The 17996-nt window shown below is 43.7% G+C and overlaps 4 protein-coding genes across 7 annotated transcripts; 3 read left to right on the forward strand and 1 right to left on the reverse strand.

Annotated features, from left to right (window-relative positions):
• Positions 1-842: 842 nt before the first annotated feature.
• prkacba (protein kinase, cAMP-dependent, catalytic, beta a) lies at positions 843-8931 on the forward strand. 3 transcript variants are annotated; one of them, XM_011614960.2, is made up of 11 exons: positions 843-1156; positions 3015-3023; positions 3608-3669; positions 3761-3889; positions 4486-4584; positions 4677-4759; positions 4901-5027; positions 5099-5194; positions 5494-5616; positions 5698-5862; positions 6195-8931. In XM_011614960.2, the coding sequence occupies exons 1-11, from the start codon at positions 1111-1113 to the stop codon at positions 6318-6320; spliced, it is 1065 nt and encodes a 354-aa protein (XP_011613262.1). In that variant the 5' UTR covers positions 843-1110; the 3' UTR covers positions 6321-8931. The 3 variants fall into 3 exon arrangements, with proteins under 3 accessions (XP_011613262.1, XP_011613263.1, XP_003974336.1); XM_011614961.2 differs by lacking the exon at positions 3015-3023 and having other exon boundaries at positions 844-1156; XM_003974287.3 differs by lacking the exons at positions 843-1156; positions 3015-3023 and adding an exon at positions 1179-2400.
• Positions 8932-9011: 80 nt separating this feature from the next.
• On the forward strand, positions 9012-11407 carry samd13 (sterile alpha motif domain containing 13). 2 transcript variants are annotated; one of them, XM_011614962.2, is made up of 5 exons: positions 9012-9228; positions 9576-9675; positions 10177-10219; positions 10316-10427; positions 10505-11407. In XM_011614962.2, exons 2-5 carry the CDS (start codon positions 9606-9608, stop codon positions 10646-10648), a joined length of 369 nt encoding a protein of 122 aa, XP_011613264.1. In that variant the 5' UTR covers positions 9012-9228; positions 9576-9605; the 3' UTR covers positions 10649-11407. The 2 variants fall into 2 exon arrangements, with proteins under 2 accessions (XP_011613264.1, XP_003974321.1); XM_003974272.3 differs by lacking the exon at positions 9576-9675 and having other exon boundaries at positions 9013-9228.
• On the reverse strand, positions 11395-13797 carry uox (urate oxidase). Its single transcript, XM_003974273.3, has 8 exons — positions 13640-13797; positions 12906-13118; positions 12685-12801; positions 12468-12546; positions 12045-12231; positions 11850-11973; positions 11686-11769; positions 11395-11594 (listed from the first exon to the last, which is right to left on the reverse strand). The coding sequence occupies exons 1-8, from the start codon at positions 13658-13660 to the stop codon at positions 11520-11522; spliced, it is 900 nt and encodes a 299-aa protein (XP_003974322.2). The 5' UTR covers positions 13661-13797; the 3' UTR covers positions 11395-11519.
• On the forward strand, positions 13796-17238 carry dnase2b (deoxyribonuclease II beta). The gene is made up of 7 exons (XM_003974288.3): positions 13796-13904; positions 14519-14694; positions 14792-14966; positions 15346-15424; positions 15542-15703; positions 16223-16420; positions 16731-17238. The coding sequence occupies exons 2-7, from the start codon at positions 14597-14599 to the stop codon at positions 17063-17065; spliced, it is 1047 nt and encodes a 348-aa protein (XP_003974337.1). The 5' UTR covers positions 13796-13904; positions 14519-14596; the 3' UTR covers positions 17066-17238.
• The last annotated feature ends 758 nt before the right edge of the window (positions 17239-17996 follow it).

The raw sequence follows: 17996 nt of genomic DNA on the forward strand, positions 1-17996 counted from the left end.
CCTCCAAAGATTTCACTCTCCTGACGTGCAAACAGTGTATTTTGTAGACATATAACATTTTGGAGGATCCGTGTTTCTATAATCGTCTCAGCTTGATCGCCAACATATATCTGTCTCGACAGTTAAAGCTGGGACTCGAGCTTCACTTTAATTTACTGGCCAATAGGATTATACCAGAACCTCGACCACTTTGATGCAAAAGTCATTTTGAACTGAACCCTTTTATCGAGGTGAAAATCAAAGTTCAAAAGTTCCTGTTAACCACAACATTAAAGGTGTTTTAATTCAAATACAAGCCTCTACAAATAGCTTTCACAATTGTTTACTTTTTTCCATTTACTTTATCCAGTTAAAAGCTAGTAACGAAAAATCATGTATTTATTGGTTTTTAACCCTGATCCAGTCTGAGGCGGTTTTTATTGACTATTTCGAACGAATTCGTTCATTGACGTCACTTCCCGCGTCCGCAAAGCATTGTAGTAAATATATAGTTTGGTGTATTCACGTGAAATTGGAATTAAATCACACAATGCCCGACAGGCCATTAAGTTGGAGCAACGTCTTCAGCATGTCTATTTTACGCTACAAAATATTAGACCTATAAACAACTACAATAAACAATACAATAAACTGATTATATTTAAAGAGTGATGGTGGAAAACAATATTTTCTTACATCGTGTCCATATAATAGGACATATAATGCTATCTTTATGACGTTAAAGTTGTTGAAATGCAACATATAATTTGCATATGGCCACCGAGCCTGCAAATGCCGTTATAATAGACGTAAACATGATGCTTAACGTTGATTTCCTGGTCGCGTTTTTGACGTTCCACGTAACGCCAGACTTTCCTATACGACGTGAACGCAGCATCAAACGACAGCAGGCAGAGGTGAAAGTCTGGATCATGTTTTCTTTCCAGCGGAGGTATACTTGAAACGACAAAGGGCATTGTGGAGGACCTGTCCTCAAAGAGAAGACATTGATGTTGTTAGCCAACATCCCGAGTCCAGCTGAAATTTGTTAGCGAGCGAACGGAGGACCCTGTTAGCTAACTGCGCCCATCCTCGCTCCTAGCCAGCTGTGCATCGCGCTGTCTTCCTGCGATGGGAAACGCAGCAACTGCCAAGAAAGGCAATGAGCAAGAAAGCGGTGAGCATCCAACTAGCCTGTTAGCCCTGCAATGCTAACTGTTACTCAGCGTAAGCTCGCAGTGGAAAAACGCAGCCTAACATCAGCTGTCAAGCGTCCCTAACTCTTAAAAACAAAGGAGGATGGTGTGTCCAAAAATCCTCCTTAGAGCAACCCGATTTAACTCATGGTTTAGTCATTTTGTTCTCATTTCCAGTTGCCCATGTCACTTGGAAACGGTGTTGCAGATGATGCAGCTAGCCAATCGAAAGCGACATGTGAACAAGTGGCAGCTGGTCCCCACCTTGCTGCTGATTTTCGCGCATTTAACGCAAATAGTCGGTTTTCCAGTTGTCACATTGCAGATGTGAATAGATTTCGCCATGACACCCGGTGTGATTTGCAAACGGCCAATATTAGCTGCCTGGAGCAAGATAGCATCAGCAAACACTAGTGTGCACAGGAGGTCCAGCACAAGGCCTAGTCCCTGCTAACAACATGATAACAACCAAGGAGGCTATTGATGTTAGAGCACATCATGTGATTCCGTAATCATGGAAATAAGCACTTTAATGTCAGTGTTGCTTTCTTTCAGACGCTGCAGCAACATACTAAGCCGAACTGTCATCGTGTGCTCTGCATGATAAAATCCAATTTTTGGATCGCCACTGTCAAACGTGGCATTATGTCTTGTTGTAACACAATGCAAAGTAAGCAAGATATCTTGTCGAGTTACCCACATGCATCTGCTTGATGTACAGCACTATTAAACGCCACAATCAGAGAGCACACCATCCTGAACATATATCCTGGCTTTGCAATGTTGCAAACATGTTTTCCTCGTCAGTACCTTGACCCTTCCTCAGCTGTGCAATGCTTTCATGTATAATGTGTAGAGGGAGGCACACGGGGGTGACTTTCTGTTATTGTTTTAGAACTGTCACTCACCGTGTGAGCAATAAGTCTTTGCAGGTGATACGCCATCGAAATCTACAATCGCTGCTAAAACTGAAGCAGGGAAAATCAACAGGAAGTGTTTCTGTATGTGGTTAGCCCAGCATTGCAGCCTTTACAGGAAGTCATTGTCGCTCAATGGTTATTTTGCCTGAAGCCCGTAAAGAATCAACAGATCCATCACAAAATGGCCCAGGGATCGTTTGCCAGCCGCATTTTCCACAAATACTGTAAGAATAGCCAAGAGCACAGAGAACCAGACAGTGAGGTGCCTCACATTTCAGAGTTCACCACCATGTGGGAGAAGCTGAGTAAGTGCAGTGTCTTGCCTTTACACATAAAATATGTCGGCCACCCTCTGCAGCTGCAGACAGAAGTCTTTGGCTGCATTCACTGCTGCTTCTGTTGTATTCGAGGGGCTCGTTTAAAATGTGACCGTATTTACACATACTGTTTTTACATAATTTGCAGAAAAACTTTGAACAGCTTCTCAGTTTTATCACTTGTGTTTTAGTTTCTCTTCCTCTCTTCCTTATCCAGTCACTAGGTTTGGACAGTTATTGATTTATTTATCTGCGATTTATTTACTTATTCATGTCCATCCTTTTACTAAATCATATTATATGTGTTTTTATGTGATGCATATTTATTGAACCCCTCCACTAAATGCTTAAATGTATGATTAACTATATTGTTATCATAAAGTCCATTTATCTGTGCATATAAGTGCATCTGTTTTTACTGTTTCGCTGTTTTCTGGGCTCAGTCCGGTTTCTTGCCATTTTGTTGCGTGTTGCATTGAATCCACTTGACTCTGAAATGTTCTCATTTTATGATCTTCATATGTGTCTCTTCCTCTCTTCTCTTCTCCATCATTCCCATCCATGCGGGTGAATGTTCCTGCAAAAACCTTGGTGAACTGTAGAGACTTTTGGTACGCTCACGTCTTCCATGAGCCATCCCAAGTCACAGAGAGAGAGAGACTTTTCTCCCACGTATACGTGCTGCTGTTTGATACAATTGACAGATCTCCACACGAGTAGCTGCAGCACTGATTAGACGTGTGATTCTTGCACGGCTCTGTGACTTTGGACATCTCATATCTGCCGTGGTTTCACAATGTCTCATGCCTGCAATGTAGTCCCAGAAATCTGCATACCGTGTGCGTTTAATCACCATTTCTCCTTTTTACTCGCAATTACCCCTCTGGGGGATGCAAAATATCTTTAAATTTGCCAGATTCCTTTCATTTTCCTGCTTAGATGATTGCTTTTGAATTTATCCTGGAGATACTATTTTTTTTCTGCTGTTTTATTTCCAGCCTAATCCTGCATCCCCAGTACCTGACATTTGCCTGACCTTTCTGCTTTTCCCTGAGCGTGATATTGCCCTGTGTTTATTTTCTTCGACACATTAAATTGCCCCAGTTTGTTATTTTCCTCAACGTGTTACCTTGTGTGAGTGCCAAGCGCTCCCCAATTAGCTGGTAAAATAACATGTGTGTGTTTGTTTTAATAGTGAAAGAGTTCTTAGCTAAAGCCAAAGAAGATTTTTTAAGAAAATGGGAGTGTCCTCAGCAGGTAAACAGATGATTTTCCTTCAAACGGTGGATTCGGATGTTGTTTCGATGGGGTAAATCACTCTGCATCTGTCATAAATGTGTTTCCTCAGTGCACAACAGGCCTGGATGATTTCGACAGGTTCAAGACTCTGGGAACCGGCTCCTTTGGCAGAGTGATGCTCGTCAAACACAAAGAAACAAACCAGTTCTATGCGATGAAGATCTTGGACAAACAAAAAGTAAGGCGTTTTCTTGTTTTCCCCAGTCAAAGACGAAATACTGTATGCCTCTTTGCCTCAGCAGTCTGCGGAAGGCAAATGAGCCTGACAGACGCTGTAACGACAGTGATGTGGTGCCTCTCATAAAAGGAAATGGAACATTTCCTCTCGTGAACAGCACAGCCTGTAATCGCCAAGCACCTCTGAGACTCTTCTGAGGAGAGTTCTTATCTTTCATTTTGGAAGTTTTAACTTTTAAACAAGTCGGGCGATGGATCAAAAAGTATTAGAGAATTTTTTGTTTTTTTTTTAAATTTACACACTTCTGTATTGAAGCCACAGTATAGCTACTGCATGAGTGTGGGCGGCGACCATATGCGGACCCTGAGGCGGTAGCCTGGCGTGCATCTACGTGTTACATCAACACGTACCACTACAGCTGTTAATGGTCCTCTCTTGCTATTCTTATTTCCTCCCACGCACTTCACATCCTGCTACTTTCGGACCGTTTCAAGAGAAACCGATTGAGTCCCTCTACAAATGCACATCTTTGTAGTGTAACTGCACATTAACAGCCACATGCACTGTATAAATATTCCATCTGTGTGTCTTGTCAGGTGGTTAAGTTGAAGCAGATAGAACACACATTAAATGAAAAGAGAATACTACAGGCGGTCTCTTTCCCTTTCCTCGTCAGACTGGTCTACTCTTTCAAGGTACTCTGGTTACTACGTTAACAGCTTCTTTAAATCGTAAACCGTTTGATTCTAACGCTACCCGGCACTGATTATTACCATTATTCTAACAGGACAACTCTAATCTCTACATGGTGATGGAATATGTGCCCGGTGGGGAGATGTTCTCGCACCTCAGACGTATTGGAAGATTCAGGTAAAGTGTATGTTGGGTGGCATTTTCCTGCCAAAATATTACCGCAACAGCGAGCCAGGCACCTTTTAAAAGTATTCCCATGACATTGAAGCGCGGGATGTGTTACTCCTGTGTCCCACTGTCTGTCCTGTTGGCTTTCAGTGAACACCATGCAAGATTTTATGCGGCTCAGATTATACTGACCTTTGAGTACCTTCACTCCCTGGACCTCATCTACAGAGACCTGAAGCCTGAAAACCTGCTCATAGATCAGCAGGGGTATATTCAGGTACAGGTCAATTCAATTTTCACCTTTTAAGAGGAGTACACCTTTACGATTCTTACTTTGCCTCTCTTTAGGTTACAGACTTTGGATTTGCCAAAAGAGTAAAAGGTCGAACCTGGACGTTGTGTGGAACTCCAGAGTACCTGGCTCCAGAGATCATCCTTAGCAAGGTGAGCGGTTGATCCCGGATGCTTCCTGCAGCGCTGTTAGACATGATCACACCTGTTCTAGAGCAGCTTTAAGGTCTGTTTTAATGATGCTAGATTCTCTGTCTTTGAGGACGGTTTGCCTCGGGCAGATTGGTTCGGGTGAAAAGCCACACAAAGAACAGTTTAAGAAAAGCCGCAATGAAGAACAAAATCATCAGTCATTTTTGTAACCTGTAACCCACTAGACGTGAATGTAAGGAGCCAGCAGCAGTCTGCATGTCTCAATCTTCAATTCTTTGTCTTTCTTTTGCTCCTTTTAGGGCTACAACAAAGCTGTGGACTGGTGGGCCCTCGGAGTTCTTATCTACGAAATGGCTGCTGGTTACCCTCCTTTTTTTGCCGATCAGCCCATCCAGATCTACGAAAAGATCGTGTCTGGCAAGGTCTGCTGCAAAGAAAACAAATTCCCACACTTGGACGCACTGGGACTTCTGTTTGCTTCATTGCTCCCATCTCTCCTGCAGGTACGATTTCCCTCCCACTTTAGCTCCGACTTGAAGGATCTGCTGAGGAACCTGCTGCAGGTTGACCTGACGAAAAGATTTGGCAACCTGAAGAACGGCGTGAACGACATCAAAAACCACAAGTGGTTCTCCACAACAGATTGGATCGCCATATATGAGAAAAAGGTAATAAAGAGGCTCCAAACTCAAGCTTCCGGTTCGATTTTGCTGTTTGGAGCTGGTCAAGCCAGCACCACATTTATATGGCGCAAGATGGGCGCTTATCTGCTATTTCAGTCCTGGTGCAATGTCTCACATTCATTAAAATTGTAGGTTGGAGCTTCAGAGATTGTCCAGTAACAGTGTGTCCCAGCAACTGTTGGAGTTATCCTCACTGGGACAAGAGAAATGTTTCCGTATTGGTTCATTTTAGAATGGATTCTGGAGTAATTATGTCAAATATTAAAACTGTTCATTATCTCAATTTTTCCCTATTTATTTATGTTCTCTAATCTCAGGTGGAAGCGCCTTTTTTGCCAAAGTGCCGAGGACCCGGAGACACGAGTAACTTCGATGATTACGAAGAGGAGGATGTTCACGTCTCGCAGACGGAAAAGTGCGCGAAAGAGTTTGCTGATTTTTAGCAGGCGCGCAGGACTTCCATCGGGGCTCACGTGTTTTGAGGAAACGTGCACTCTCCTGGGGGGGTCGAAGTGGAACAGAGGCATCATACTTTCAAAACAAAAAAAAAAATCCTCATTCCTTCATTCCAACAGCTGAATGAGGTCCTTCTTGTCATGTTTCTGCGTGCGATCAGCACTAATCTATAAACACGTACATCCCGCAGGCTCCAAACATAGTAGACATTTTCTTTCTTCTTTTTTTTTTTTGCCGTCCCTCATTTTCATTGACATGCAATAATTATTTGAAAAGCTAAATGATTATTCTGCCCAAACTGTGATTATTTTAGCTGGGGTTGCACTTTTATTTTGTAATCAGTTCAGCTTCTGTTGAGTTTTCCAGTCATCATTTTTACACGGAGTGCGCTTGAAGACGCAGTTTTATTCAGTGATTCCCACTCGTGCTCACAATAACAAACATATATATATATAAAAGCAGAAATATGGTGTTGTTAATGAGAAACAACAGTGAAAACACCAGGGAATTGACAAGTGCTGTGTGACCCCAGTGGTGATCCGTCGCAGGAGTTAATTCATATCTTTTCTGAAGGCATTTCTTTTCAGTGTAGGGACAAGGTGGTGCACGTCACATCCCACCAAAGGATCATAAGGGATTTTTAGTTGTGTGTTCTTCCACAAACAGGCTGAATCTGTCAATGAAAAATAATAGAAGTACATGCGGAACAAAGAAAGCAGCTTACTGACGTATATTGCTGAGGTTTTAAAGCAGTGTTGCCCACGTGGGTGTGTTTTATCCATATTTTATCACTGTTTAAGTCCTTTTTCAGCAGAGCACTCGGGCATTGTGTAGCTACCGTATTATTTTTATTACATGTGTTACAATCACACTTTGGTTACGTTTGTGCAACACTGTCACAATAGCAAATCCACAGAGCTGTTTTGTTTTGAGGTTTGTTTCTTTTCCTTGTTTTTGGTTGGATCTGTTGCTTTTTCAGGAAGGTCATGCATTAGGATTTGATCCCAGCATAGTCACATAAAGGTGGAGAATCCAAAATATTTAATCGTGAAATGATAAGGCACTGAAGTATCATAACATTTTCTAATGTATTAATTCCTCTTGGTCTGTTTTTCGGTAAGAACATAGACTTACCTCATCTGTAGCTTGTGTCTTTGTATCTTTCTTTTCCATAAATGTACACACTGTGATAGTAGCAGTTGCTCATTCTTGCTCAGACGCTTGCTCAGGTGGTTCAGTTAGAGAACTATAAGGGACAACACAAGATTTGACCTTGATGAACAGTTTTATTGTCATTCACTCCTATTGTTTTTACCATAGCCACCCTCTCACCACCCCCCACCCAGGATCCAACCGGCCTGTCCTTGCTGCTGAAATCTGCTTCTGCAAACTCCTCACCTTCGTGACGAGTCAGCGTGTGTATGTGATAGGTAGTGTTATGCTGCGAAGGCTGAGGTGGCTTTGTGTAACTTTTTGAACTTCCAGATGTCAGAAAAGCCCAGATCGCTCCTGCAGCTGTTTCCTTTTTGTTTGTTTGCCGTCCACAAGACGCTCAGAGATTGAGGACCCTTTCTGCAGGTTGGACACTCAGGGTTGCAGAGAAATCAAGGTTTATCTGATCCTCCGTTTTTGTCTGTCAATTTGATGTCCTCTTCAGTCTTGGTTGTTGTTTTTCATGGTGCTCAAGTGTTCATGGGGGTGGGGGGGGGGGATCGCAGTTCAATTTCAACAATCTTTGACAACCAAATATCCAAATGCTTTTGGGGATTGAATGCTGTTTTTAAGGTACTTGTGTATCGTGTACAAATTTATTTGCTATGCCTTGGCTAAGCACACGATGTGACATTTTATTCAACTGTTTTATGTCAAAAGGCACAACTTGTTTATTATCGTATTTTTATTTATATCAGAGTTAATTAGAATGGTTACATTGAAGTATTAATATATTGTGTTACATTTTGCCCCCATTTAAAAAGATATTTTGTTAACCTTACCCCATCATTTAAAGGTGACATTATAATCCAAGTTCCATTCTTTATGTTGTATGTTTTTTCTGTTGAAATTACCAACCAACATGCTCCCAAACAGACGGGTGAACAGAATGTAAAGTGCAGAATCAATGGCAAAAATAAAAGAACAAAATATATATATATATATATATATATAAATGTCAGAAGCTATCTCTTAAAAGTCAGCATGTTTCACTCCATACCTGTGCATAAATCTTCCCAGAAAGTGTGTAGGACATCCACAGCTCTTTTTATGTGTCATTTTCCCCATATGAGTGCTGATTGTCATATTTGATGTAAGTGATGGCACATTTCGTTGACCATGGACATCCTCAAATGCCGGACAGAGAGTAATCAGTTTGGATTTTTTTTTGTAGCAAGTTACATATTACAGTTGGGGATCCGTATTCTGAAATGTGTCTGTACTTTGTGGAATATGTTTTGCACTTTGTTTAGAAGGCTAACACGTGTTTTTCTTTTGGTTTTGTCACCCACACTTTTGTTTTTGAGGGGAATATACTTTGCTGTAGCAGATTTTATGTAACGAAGGATATGGCACTATAATAAATTCTTTTTATCAAAATCTTAATGGTTAGTATTCAATCGGATGGTTTTGTGGATACACTGCACATGACTGATGAGCAATGGCGTCGAATCACAAAAAACTTCACTTCCCATGAGTCTTTGCTGTCACGTGGGCGAAGGAAGCGAAGCCGATGAAGAAGGGCTAGTTGCCTTTACTTGATTTAATCTTTCTTTTATCAAATTATTGTTGCTGTTTCTTAATTTGTTAAATATCCCATTTGCCAAACAATATTTTTTGTTATGAAAAGGCAGCTCACACACCGGAATAACTTGTTGTCAAGCAAGGATCATCTTTAATAAGGTAACGTTAACTGATAAATTTTGTATTAGCGAGTCCGGCTAACTGTTACTGTTAGCTTAATAGGAATTACATGAAGGCAGCGACTCAATTCTCTGTGTCGTCACTCCAGCGCAACGTCACATCGGATTTGTGCTGCGATAAACTGCCACATTTTATTTGTAGTAATGTTTTAAGCACTCTAGCAATGCCTTATAATGTGTATTATTTTGCTGCTCTTAATTCACGTAACAACGCCAGCGTGATTTGGTCAACCCAGTTTCGCTGTTATTGTGACGGTCACAGTTTTAGCATTAGCTTTTCCTCTTAATTTCAGGCTTCTTTCTCCTCTTTTTTCTTGCCGATTGCAGTGAATTCGTCCACAGTGCTACAGACAAACGATGGTATTTCAGCTGCCGGTCCACCGAGTGACAAAACACCCAATGAAAACTTATTACAACGTTGTCGATTGTAAGAAAATATCTGTAATCTATTCGGTAGTGAATGGGAGAGGAAATGCGGTCCATCAAAACAAACAATCAAACTGTCGTTTCTGAAAGGAGTTAATTGTCTTTTCATCTTTCGGAGGGTGCGTTTTGTCCTTTCTTGGTATATCATCGTTCGTATATTGTTGGTATATTTGAATAAGTTATGTGCTGTTTATGCAGATATATATAATTTCTTTCCATTACGATTAGATTTAGAAACAGGTCTTTATTGGGATATACCAGTAAAATCACAATATCAAGGAAATCATCGGTAAGATAGAGATTGTTGGCTATTATAAATTTAAAATTTTGTTTGTAAGAATGTTTTATTATATCGATGCACTGTTGACATGATGACGTCAGGAAAGAATCTCCACTTGGTTCTTGGAAACTTTTGCAGATTTTCGGGCACTAAAGAATTTACAAGCTGACATTATTTACTATGTGTTTTCCTTGAAAATGTAATCATGTATTCCATTTACAGCCAGAATGGAAGACAAGGCAAATGGTTCTGTTGACTCCAAAAGGTACCCCCCCCCCCCCTTCCCCCTATAACTACTGTAATGCATTCACTGTAATTAACAGGTACGTTAAATTGATTCCGTTCGTGCTTGTCTTCACAGCCCAGTTGAGAACGGTCAACTCCCGGACCCCGCTAACTGGGGGGTCGCTGACGTTGTCAATTACTTTAAAGCGACCGGGTTTGAGGAGCAAGCCACGGCTTTCCAGGATCAGGTCAGACCGCCCTTCCCGCTAAAGGTTCCTGATGAAAACACACACCGAAGTCTAATATCTCTGCCTCTGCCCGACAGGAAATCGACGGCAAGTCCCTGCTGCTGATGACGCGCAACGACGTGCTGACGGGGCTGTCGATAAAGCTCGGCCCAGCGCTTAAAATCTACGAGTATCACGTGAAGCCGTTGCAAACCCAACACCTGAAGAGCAACGCCGCATAGCAACGCTGGCCCCCACCGGTCCCCCCCCCACCCACCTCAGTGACAATCACCATGTCAAGAGAACCCAGGTTAGCTTCTGCTTCAGAGACTCCTCTGGCCGCGGCGGCACCTTAACGGGGATTTAAATGCTGTATGTTTTTAATCAACGTGGATCCCGAAAAACTGAGCCGCACACGGAGTCCGCTCGGTCGTTTACCTTTTTAGCCATTATTTTCGCTGCTTGAAATATGTATTTTTATGTTTTATTTAAAATAAATTGGAGAGCGATCATGATTTGTGAGTGTATGTTTGCAAAGTGAAATAACCTATCTTGGTTTTGAAATAAGTATTTGTATATAAGATGAGATATATATATATATATATATATATATAGTTTAAAACTGTGTGGTCTGTCATACTTGAACATGTTCAAAGATGCAGAAAATGACCTTGTTGCATCCTGTTTTGGGTTTTCTTTGTTTGTTTTTTCCATGTTGACACTGCAGCTGAGTCCATTAGCATGAAATAATGAAAAAGTTTGTTTTCCCAGACACAAGGAGCCAAAACTGAACTCATCACCTACTTTTTTAAAGCTCAGAGCCCTTGATATTCTTATTTGTGTCCATGTTGTCATCATGTTTTTAACTGTGGTGCTCTCAACATTGTCACGACGACGTCTGTAATGAAATGTGTGTGTGTGTGTGAGGGAAAGACTGACGTGTAACATTACACTGGACTTTCTGATTCAAAGATTTGCAATAAACGGTGCTGTTTTCTCAACAAATGTGGGTTTATTCCCAGCTGTTCTTTGTCCTTTTGGTCCCGTTTCATGCGGCGCCCAGGGTTTCACCGCCATCTCTTCTCTGGTTTGATTGGATCACAGAAGTGTCATTCACAGCTTGGCCAGCTGTCTCCTGCGCAGGGTTCCAGTGATGTTCCCTGAGGGGTTATCGAGCGGAAGCAGAACCTGCGAGAGCAAAACAAAAGAATGTGAGTAGAGTAAGGCAGTCAAATCACGCATCAGCAGGTTCACAATGAGTGTAAATGACAGGAAGTACTTCATCTTTGTTGACGATGCCCATTTTTGTCATGTCTATAGTGAGGTAATGCTGGTTTGGCATGACGATCTCAATTTCCTCCACCTTTGGAGACAGAGCATTTATTCATTGATCTGAGGGCGGTGGTGCATATTTCCTTGACTTGTCCTAAAATGTGAGCGTACTTCAGGAACTCTTTGCAGAATCAGAACTTGGGAGTCGTAAAGCGTTTTCTGCACGCTCGGTGAGAACTCCCCGCGGTCGTAAGGGCCAGAAAACTTCTCCACAATCGTCGCCTTGGCGCATTTCCTGTTGAAGACGAGACTTTAACCTGATGTCTGATGTCGTGTGGGACGGAGGTCCCGGCGGTTCTACCGTACCACGCAGCATTGAAGTCCACGTTGCGAATCTGGTTGTAGCGCCACCTGCTGTAGACTGAGGTGCAGAAGCATCTGTCCCTGGTCTCCTGCAGAGTGGTGAAACGGTCTTTGAGGAACCCCTCAAAGCCCGACTGGGTGGTCTTCAGCAAGGTCATGTCCTTTAGCCCGCTGTGAACCACTGGGACGCCTGCAAGGGAGGCAAAGGCACTGGCTTAGATCCAGCCGATAGAGACGGGAAACCAGTAACTCAGGTCAATCCGCATTCCATGTTGGGATTCAAAGTAGGTTAGTGCAGCTGAAACTGTTACTTTCATATGTTGGATTGGTCGTGGCCACAGCTGACCTCTTCAATCCAACAGAACCTCCTTTTTGCCCCATGAAAGCGGTTTTAATGTGTTTTGCAGCCGCGTGTGTTTGCTTTACCATTAAGATTCTGTTCAACATCACAGAAGCGGCACGCCTCTGGGCTGTGGATGAACGCGTGCACATGCTCCGCCCCATTCTGGGAAATATACATCAGAAAATACCACATCTATGTAGGGTTTGTTTTTTCTGCCTACCTGCATTTATTAGGTGCTGCAGGAGAGCAACCTGACGTTGCTCTTTCCTGTCATGTGCAGTATTTGAAGTGTTGGCCCACCTTCTCCAGTCTTCTCCACGGGGCCTCCTCCATGTAGACTCTGGCCCTCAACACGTGGTTGAACGAGGTCAGGAAGTGATGACAGATGTCCAGGGAAAACTGCTCAATGGTTTGCACCTATCAGACAGGGAGTGGGCGGGGCTACTGTTAATGATATGTTGAACTGGAGAAGAAATTGCTTTGATCATCAAGTTATCAATCAAGTGCATTTCTTATCTCACCCCTTTGAGCTTAGCCAGAGCGTGGACGGTGTTCTTTATGGTGTCGGTCGGGATTATGTCCGAGTTGTCTCCGTGTAAATAGTCCTTGCGTGACTTGAGCGTGAGCTGCACGTCGGCCTTCAACTCGATGATGTCGTGGCGGCTCCTGTGTCTGCGGATGACCAGCACTTTGACGGCGTTCTTGCCGTAGCCGGTTCGCACAAACTCCACATTCTGTGGATGCAGCACAGTCTGGTATTACTTGAGTGAGATATGGTTTTGCACTACTCTCTACTTTAAAGTGCTTTTTTATTATTTGTTGGTTTTTTTTGGTTTACTTGCCCTCATCATCCTGTCTAAACCTCACATCTAATCAATTAGGGTTGAATGTGACTTCATTCATTAATAATAATAAAAAGTTTGGATGCAAAAAGGTTAAATCAACTGTGTAAGGCTCCTCCCCCCAGGGTTAGGGGAGGTTATTGCCCCTCAACCCTCTACCTCTCTCTATCTCTTGCTGTCTGTTTTTCTCATAACAATTTTTTGTTGTGTCATTTTATCCAACATAGAGGGTGAATTTTGATAATTACCCCTGAGGTGAAATAAAGCGAGGCTCTTCTATCTGATAGACTCATACATGAGTGAGACCTGTCGCGAGCCAGCGTGCAACACTCAATGGTGAGGACCATTCCAGTGTTGCCACATGTAAACGCCTCCTTGCTGTCGGTGTGTTCCTGATGTGCATGATTGATTACCTGATCCGAAGCTGTCGACATGGCGTCGTCTCTGCCCTCTCTGCCCGTCTGTGCGCAGGTCCTCCCACCAGCGGAGGGTTTTGTAGCGAGGGTGGTCTCACTTCAGGCCCATCCTCACCTGTTTTTCCAGTGCAGTTCCAATGTTAACCTTGTGTCTGACAACATTTCTGTTCAATTGTTGGACGAACTTGCATTGGTCGCATTAATAGAGCCAAAACTAATGGAAGGCAAAGGTCATCAGTCTGCCTAGCCCCCTCCCCATAAGGTCTGTGACATATTTACTCTTGTTTTTAATGCCTTCTTAGTTATATATAAGTTATAGTACATGCTGACGATTTAGTGATGAGACCGTTTTGGCACCGTTCAGAAGCAGCGGCTGATTTTATGGTCGTCGTGACAACAATTCTGTCACTACTTGACATAAATGTCCTTATGAGAGGATATAAGCGTTTTTAGAGGTGTGTCTGTGTGCATCCCCCCCTCTGATTCAGCTTTTATGCTCCTTGTGCTCCTCTGCTAACAGGAATTTAGATCTTTTTCAATCTTTTACCATCCCTGAAAGCTGATTTTGTTTCATTAACTGTTTAGATGGTTTATGACATACCTGTTTTTCAAATTATGAAATCCAAATGAGCGAAAATAATATGTAGGATGCATAATTAAAGGGAATCCAAAATATCTCACATAATCATCTGGGGGGAAGTAAAACAATACACACGATGATCACTAGAGCAAATAAACAGCAAGTGCTGATAATTAGAATAAGACTAGCAGGTTGTGATGAGAGGAAGGCCCAGGTATGCGCAACACTAAATATCACCTCTTTTCCTCTGTATCCCTCCATCATGTGACCAGACCTCATGACTTCCTGTTTTACAGCTGCGCCATGTTCACCCGTGAAACAAAGATTTCTCCTTTTTGCCCTGTTGTCACACGGTGCCAAAACCAACACTCCCCATGGACATTGGGTTGTGTGCGCAGATAATTGTTGTCTTTTTGTGTCCTGTAACTGCTGGTGTTTCCTGCCAGGATGAAGCTGGGGAGCCTGTCGACTGGTGAGTGGATAAGGTGCAGTTGAGGGAAGTAGAAGCTGTATTTAAATCTGCTCTGACACAATTAAATACTTGTCTTTTTTTTTTTTTTTTGCTTCAGGTTCATCATTTACAAACTGCCCATGTATAAAATCGGCGAGGTGGGCAGCGGTGTGGATTACATGTATCTGGACTCTTCTGGAGGCAGCTGGCATATGAGTAAATACCTGGTGAACACCAGTGAGGGGGCTCTCGGCCAAACACTGAACCAGCTTTACAAGGGAAAGGCCTACCAGGTGAGATTACACCCTTGTGTTTTTTGAGATTCCTGTGAGTGCCAGAAGCTCCTGAAGCTCAGTTTCAGTTTGCTGCGCAGACATTCTGGTTCGTGTGGGGAACTGAATCCAAGGCTGGGTTCCTGGCCTTTCTGTCAGTCAAGCCTGGGTTTTCAGACATTCTGTCTTAATTTTCTGAGGTTTAAGCAAATATTTCAGCCAGTTTTTTTATCTATTTTTTGTTTATTCCCTTTTGGATTTTTCTTTGGCCAAACTCGCTGGCTTGCAACGCTAACTCGGGGCTGGCGGTGGGTGGGTCTGTACCAGATAATTACAGGCAGATCGACAGGAGAAAGGAGGAATGAGCTGCACGCGATACAAAATAAAACCTTTCTCTCAGTCCAACAGTTCGGTTTACGCCTTCTACAACGATGCTCCTCCAGTGCTGGACTACATCCAGGGATATGGCCACACCAAAGGTACAGCACGACGCTGGCACGCTGCTTAGTTCCGAAGCAGCCGTCAGCATCAGAGCATCCATATCAGGACAGGTGTGGACGGAGAGCGTCACTGAGTGTCCGTGTGTCACCCCGCAGGGGTTCTGCTCTCCGACCACTCTCAGGGTTTCTGGCTGTCCCACAGCATTCCTCACTTCCCATCATTCCCCGAGAGAGGCTACCGTTACCCTTCATCTGGCAGAACCAACGGCCAGACGGCCCTCTGCGTGACCTACAGCTACGACCAGGTCCAGCTTATAGGTGAGTAACCTCTTATCGTCCGACAGGGCTGGACTTGTTCCTGTCAACACACATTACAAAATTGTCTGTTTGCAAACCCGCCGTTGCGTAACACTGCCAGCAGCACCGAATGGACCCGTTCATCATCTACCGTGATGGCATGACAACGTTTTCCAGATATTATGTATGTGCAGTACAAACCTGACCTTGTTTGTGCATTGTGGGATGTTTTTTTGTAAGGCAGACCTTTTATTGATCCGTGGCAGGAAAACTGCTGAATATATTTGCAGAGCGCACACACACACACAAACACACACACACAAACACACGCACACATATACAGTATATAATATAAGGTGTGGTTAATGTGTTAGTTTAAGGTTAGCCAATCATGCAAATGTGCTGGTAGAATATCTGTTATTCTTAATGTAATACAACAGGGTTCTCCCTCCCCCTCTCTCCCTCCCCCTCTCTCCCTCCCCCTCTCTCCCTCCCCCCTCTCCCTCCCCCCTCTCTCCCTCCACCTCTCGCTGTCTGTAGCAAAGCAGTTGGCGTACCTTTACCCACGTTTTTATAACTGCTCCGTACCTGCCATGTTCTCGGCCGACCTGCCACAGCTGTCCCGGTTGTGTGAGGGCAACAAGGCGGCGCTGACCTCAGACAAATGGGCGGAGCCACTTCTCTCGGTCCGAGGAGAGAAATTTGTCAGTTTTGCCAAATCTGAGCGTTTTGTGGACGGTAAGTTGTTTTTAATGTGCTGACGGGCAGTTTTATGGGACATGACTTGCATAACCACTGTTGACAGGTGAGGATTGGCAGCCAGTTTTGGTTTGAGCCTCCTCAAAAAAGATTTTTTTGTTTTAGAAATGTTTGCATTTTTAGAGGCCTGAAAGCTGATTCATCAGGGCTTGTACTCTATAATGTCATGGAATTCTTTTGGTAACACTTGTAGTAGAAGATCAAATATTTCAACAATGGATTTTCTGTGTATATTGTTTTGTTTAATGCTGTTTATTGTTATTTGTCTAACCCAACGATGTTTACCCAGACATCTATACAGGCTGGGTGGCTCAAGATCTACACACCGACCTGCTGGTGGAAACGTGGCAGAGGCAAAGCCACGCCCTGCCCTCCAACTGCTCGCTGCCCAAACACACCATGAACATCAAGCGGATTCGGCTCCCCGGGTCGGTCCCCTTCCAGTCCCACTACGACCACTCCAAGTGGTGCGTGTCATTGGCCTTCAAGGACCAGGTGACCTGCCTGGGGGATCTGAACAGGGAGAGGGCCCAAATGTGGCGCGGAGGAGGACTGATCTGCTCCTTTAACCCCAGGATCTACTCGGCCTTCAGGCTGCTGGTGGACTGGTACATTGGCTGTTAACAGGAAGGATTTCCTGCTACAGTGAAGGGTTTATCAGAAAATCCACACGTGTTTCAAAATGTTTTTGTCTTTGCTTAAGAGTTGTCTCAATGTAAAAATTCTTATGTGTATTTGATCATACTGTTCCTTTTTTATATATTATTTTAAACATTTGTCTCAATACTTGCCTGTTAAATGGTCTCCTTTGCACTTTACTTGGTCCTCAAAACATTGTTTAAAAAAAATAAATCTCTTCCTCGCCCTCCTGGGCGGTGCCTCCTTCAGACTCGGGTCCTCTACCAGAGGCCTGGGAGTCTGAGGGTTCGGCGCAGGATCTTGGCTGTTCCTAGGACAGCCCAGTTCTGGACAGAGATCTCTGATGTGGTTCCTGGTATCTGTTGGAGCCAAGTACTCAGCTTACTGCCCCCTAGTGTCTAATCACTACTGGGACCTCTGTTACCTTCATGCCCCACATTCTCTCTATCTCCTCCTTCAGTCCTTGGTACTTCTCCAGCTTCTTGTGTTCCTTCTTCCTGATGTTGCTATCACTCGGGATTGCTACATCTATCACCACCACTGTCTCCCGGTGTTTATCCACCACCACTATGTCAGGCTGGTTGGCCACCACCATCTTGCCAGTCTGGATCTGGAAGTCCCACAGGATCTTGGCCTGCTTGTTCTCCAGTACTTTCGGGGGTGTCTCCCACCTGGACCCTGGGACCTCCAGTCCATACTCAGTGCAGATGTTCCTGTGCACTATGCCAGCCACCTGGTTATGCCGTTCCATGTATGCCTTGCCTGCTAACATCTTGCACCCTGCTGTGATGTGCTGGACTGTCTCAGGGGCGTCTCCACACAGTCTGCACCTGGGGTCTTGTCTGGTATGGTGGACCCTGGCCTCTATTGCTCTGGTGTTCAGGGCCTGTTCTTGTGCAGCCATGAATATCTATCG

The sequence above is a fragment of the Takifugu rubripes genome, chromosome 20, assembly GCF_901000725.2.
Source record: "Takifugu rubripes chromosome 20, fTakRub1.2, whole genome shotgun sequence".
In the NCBI taxonomy this organism is placed as follows: Eukaryota; Metazoa; Chordata; class Actinopteri; order Tetraodontiformes; family Tetraodontidae; genus Takifugu; species Takifugu rubripes.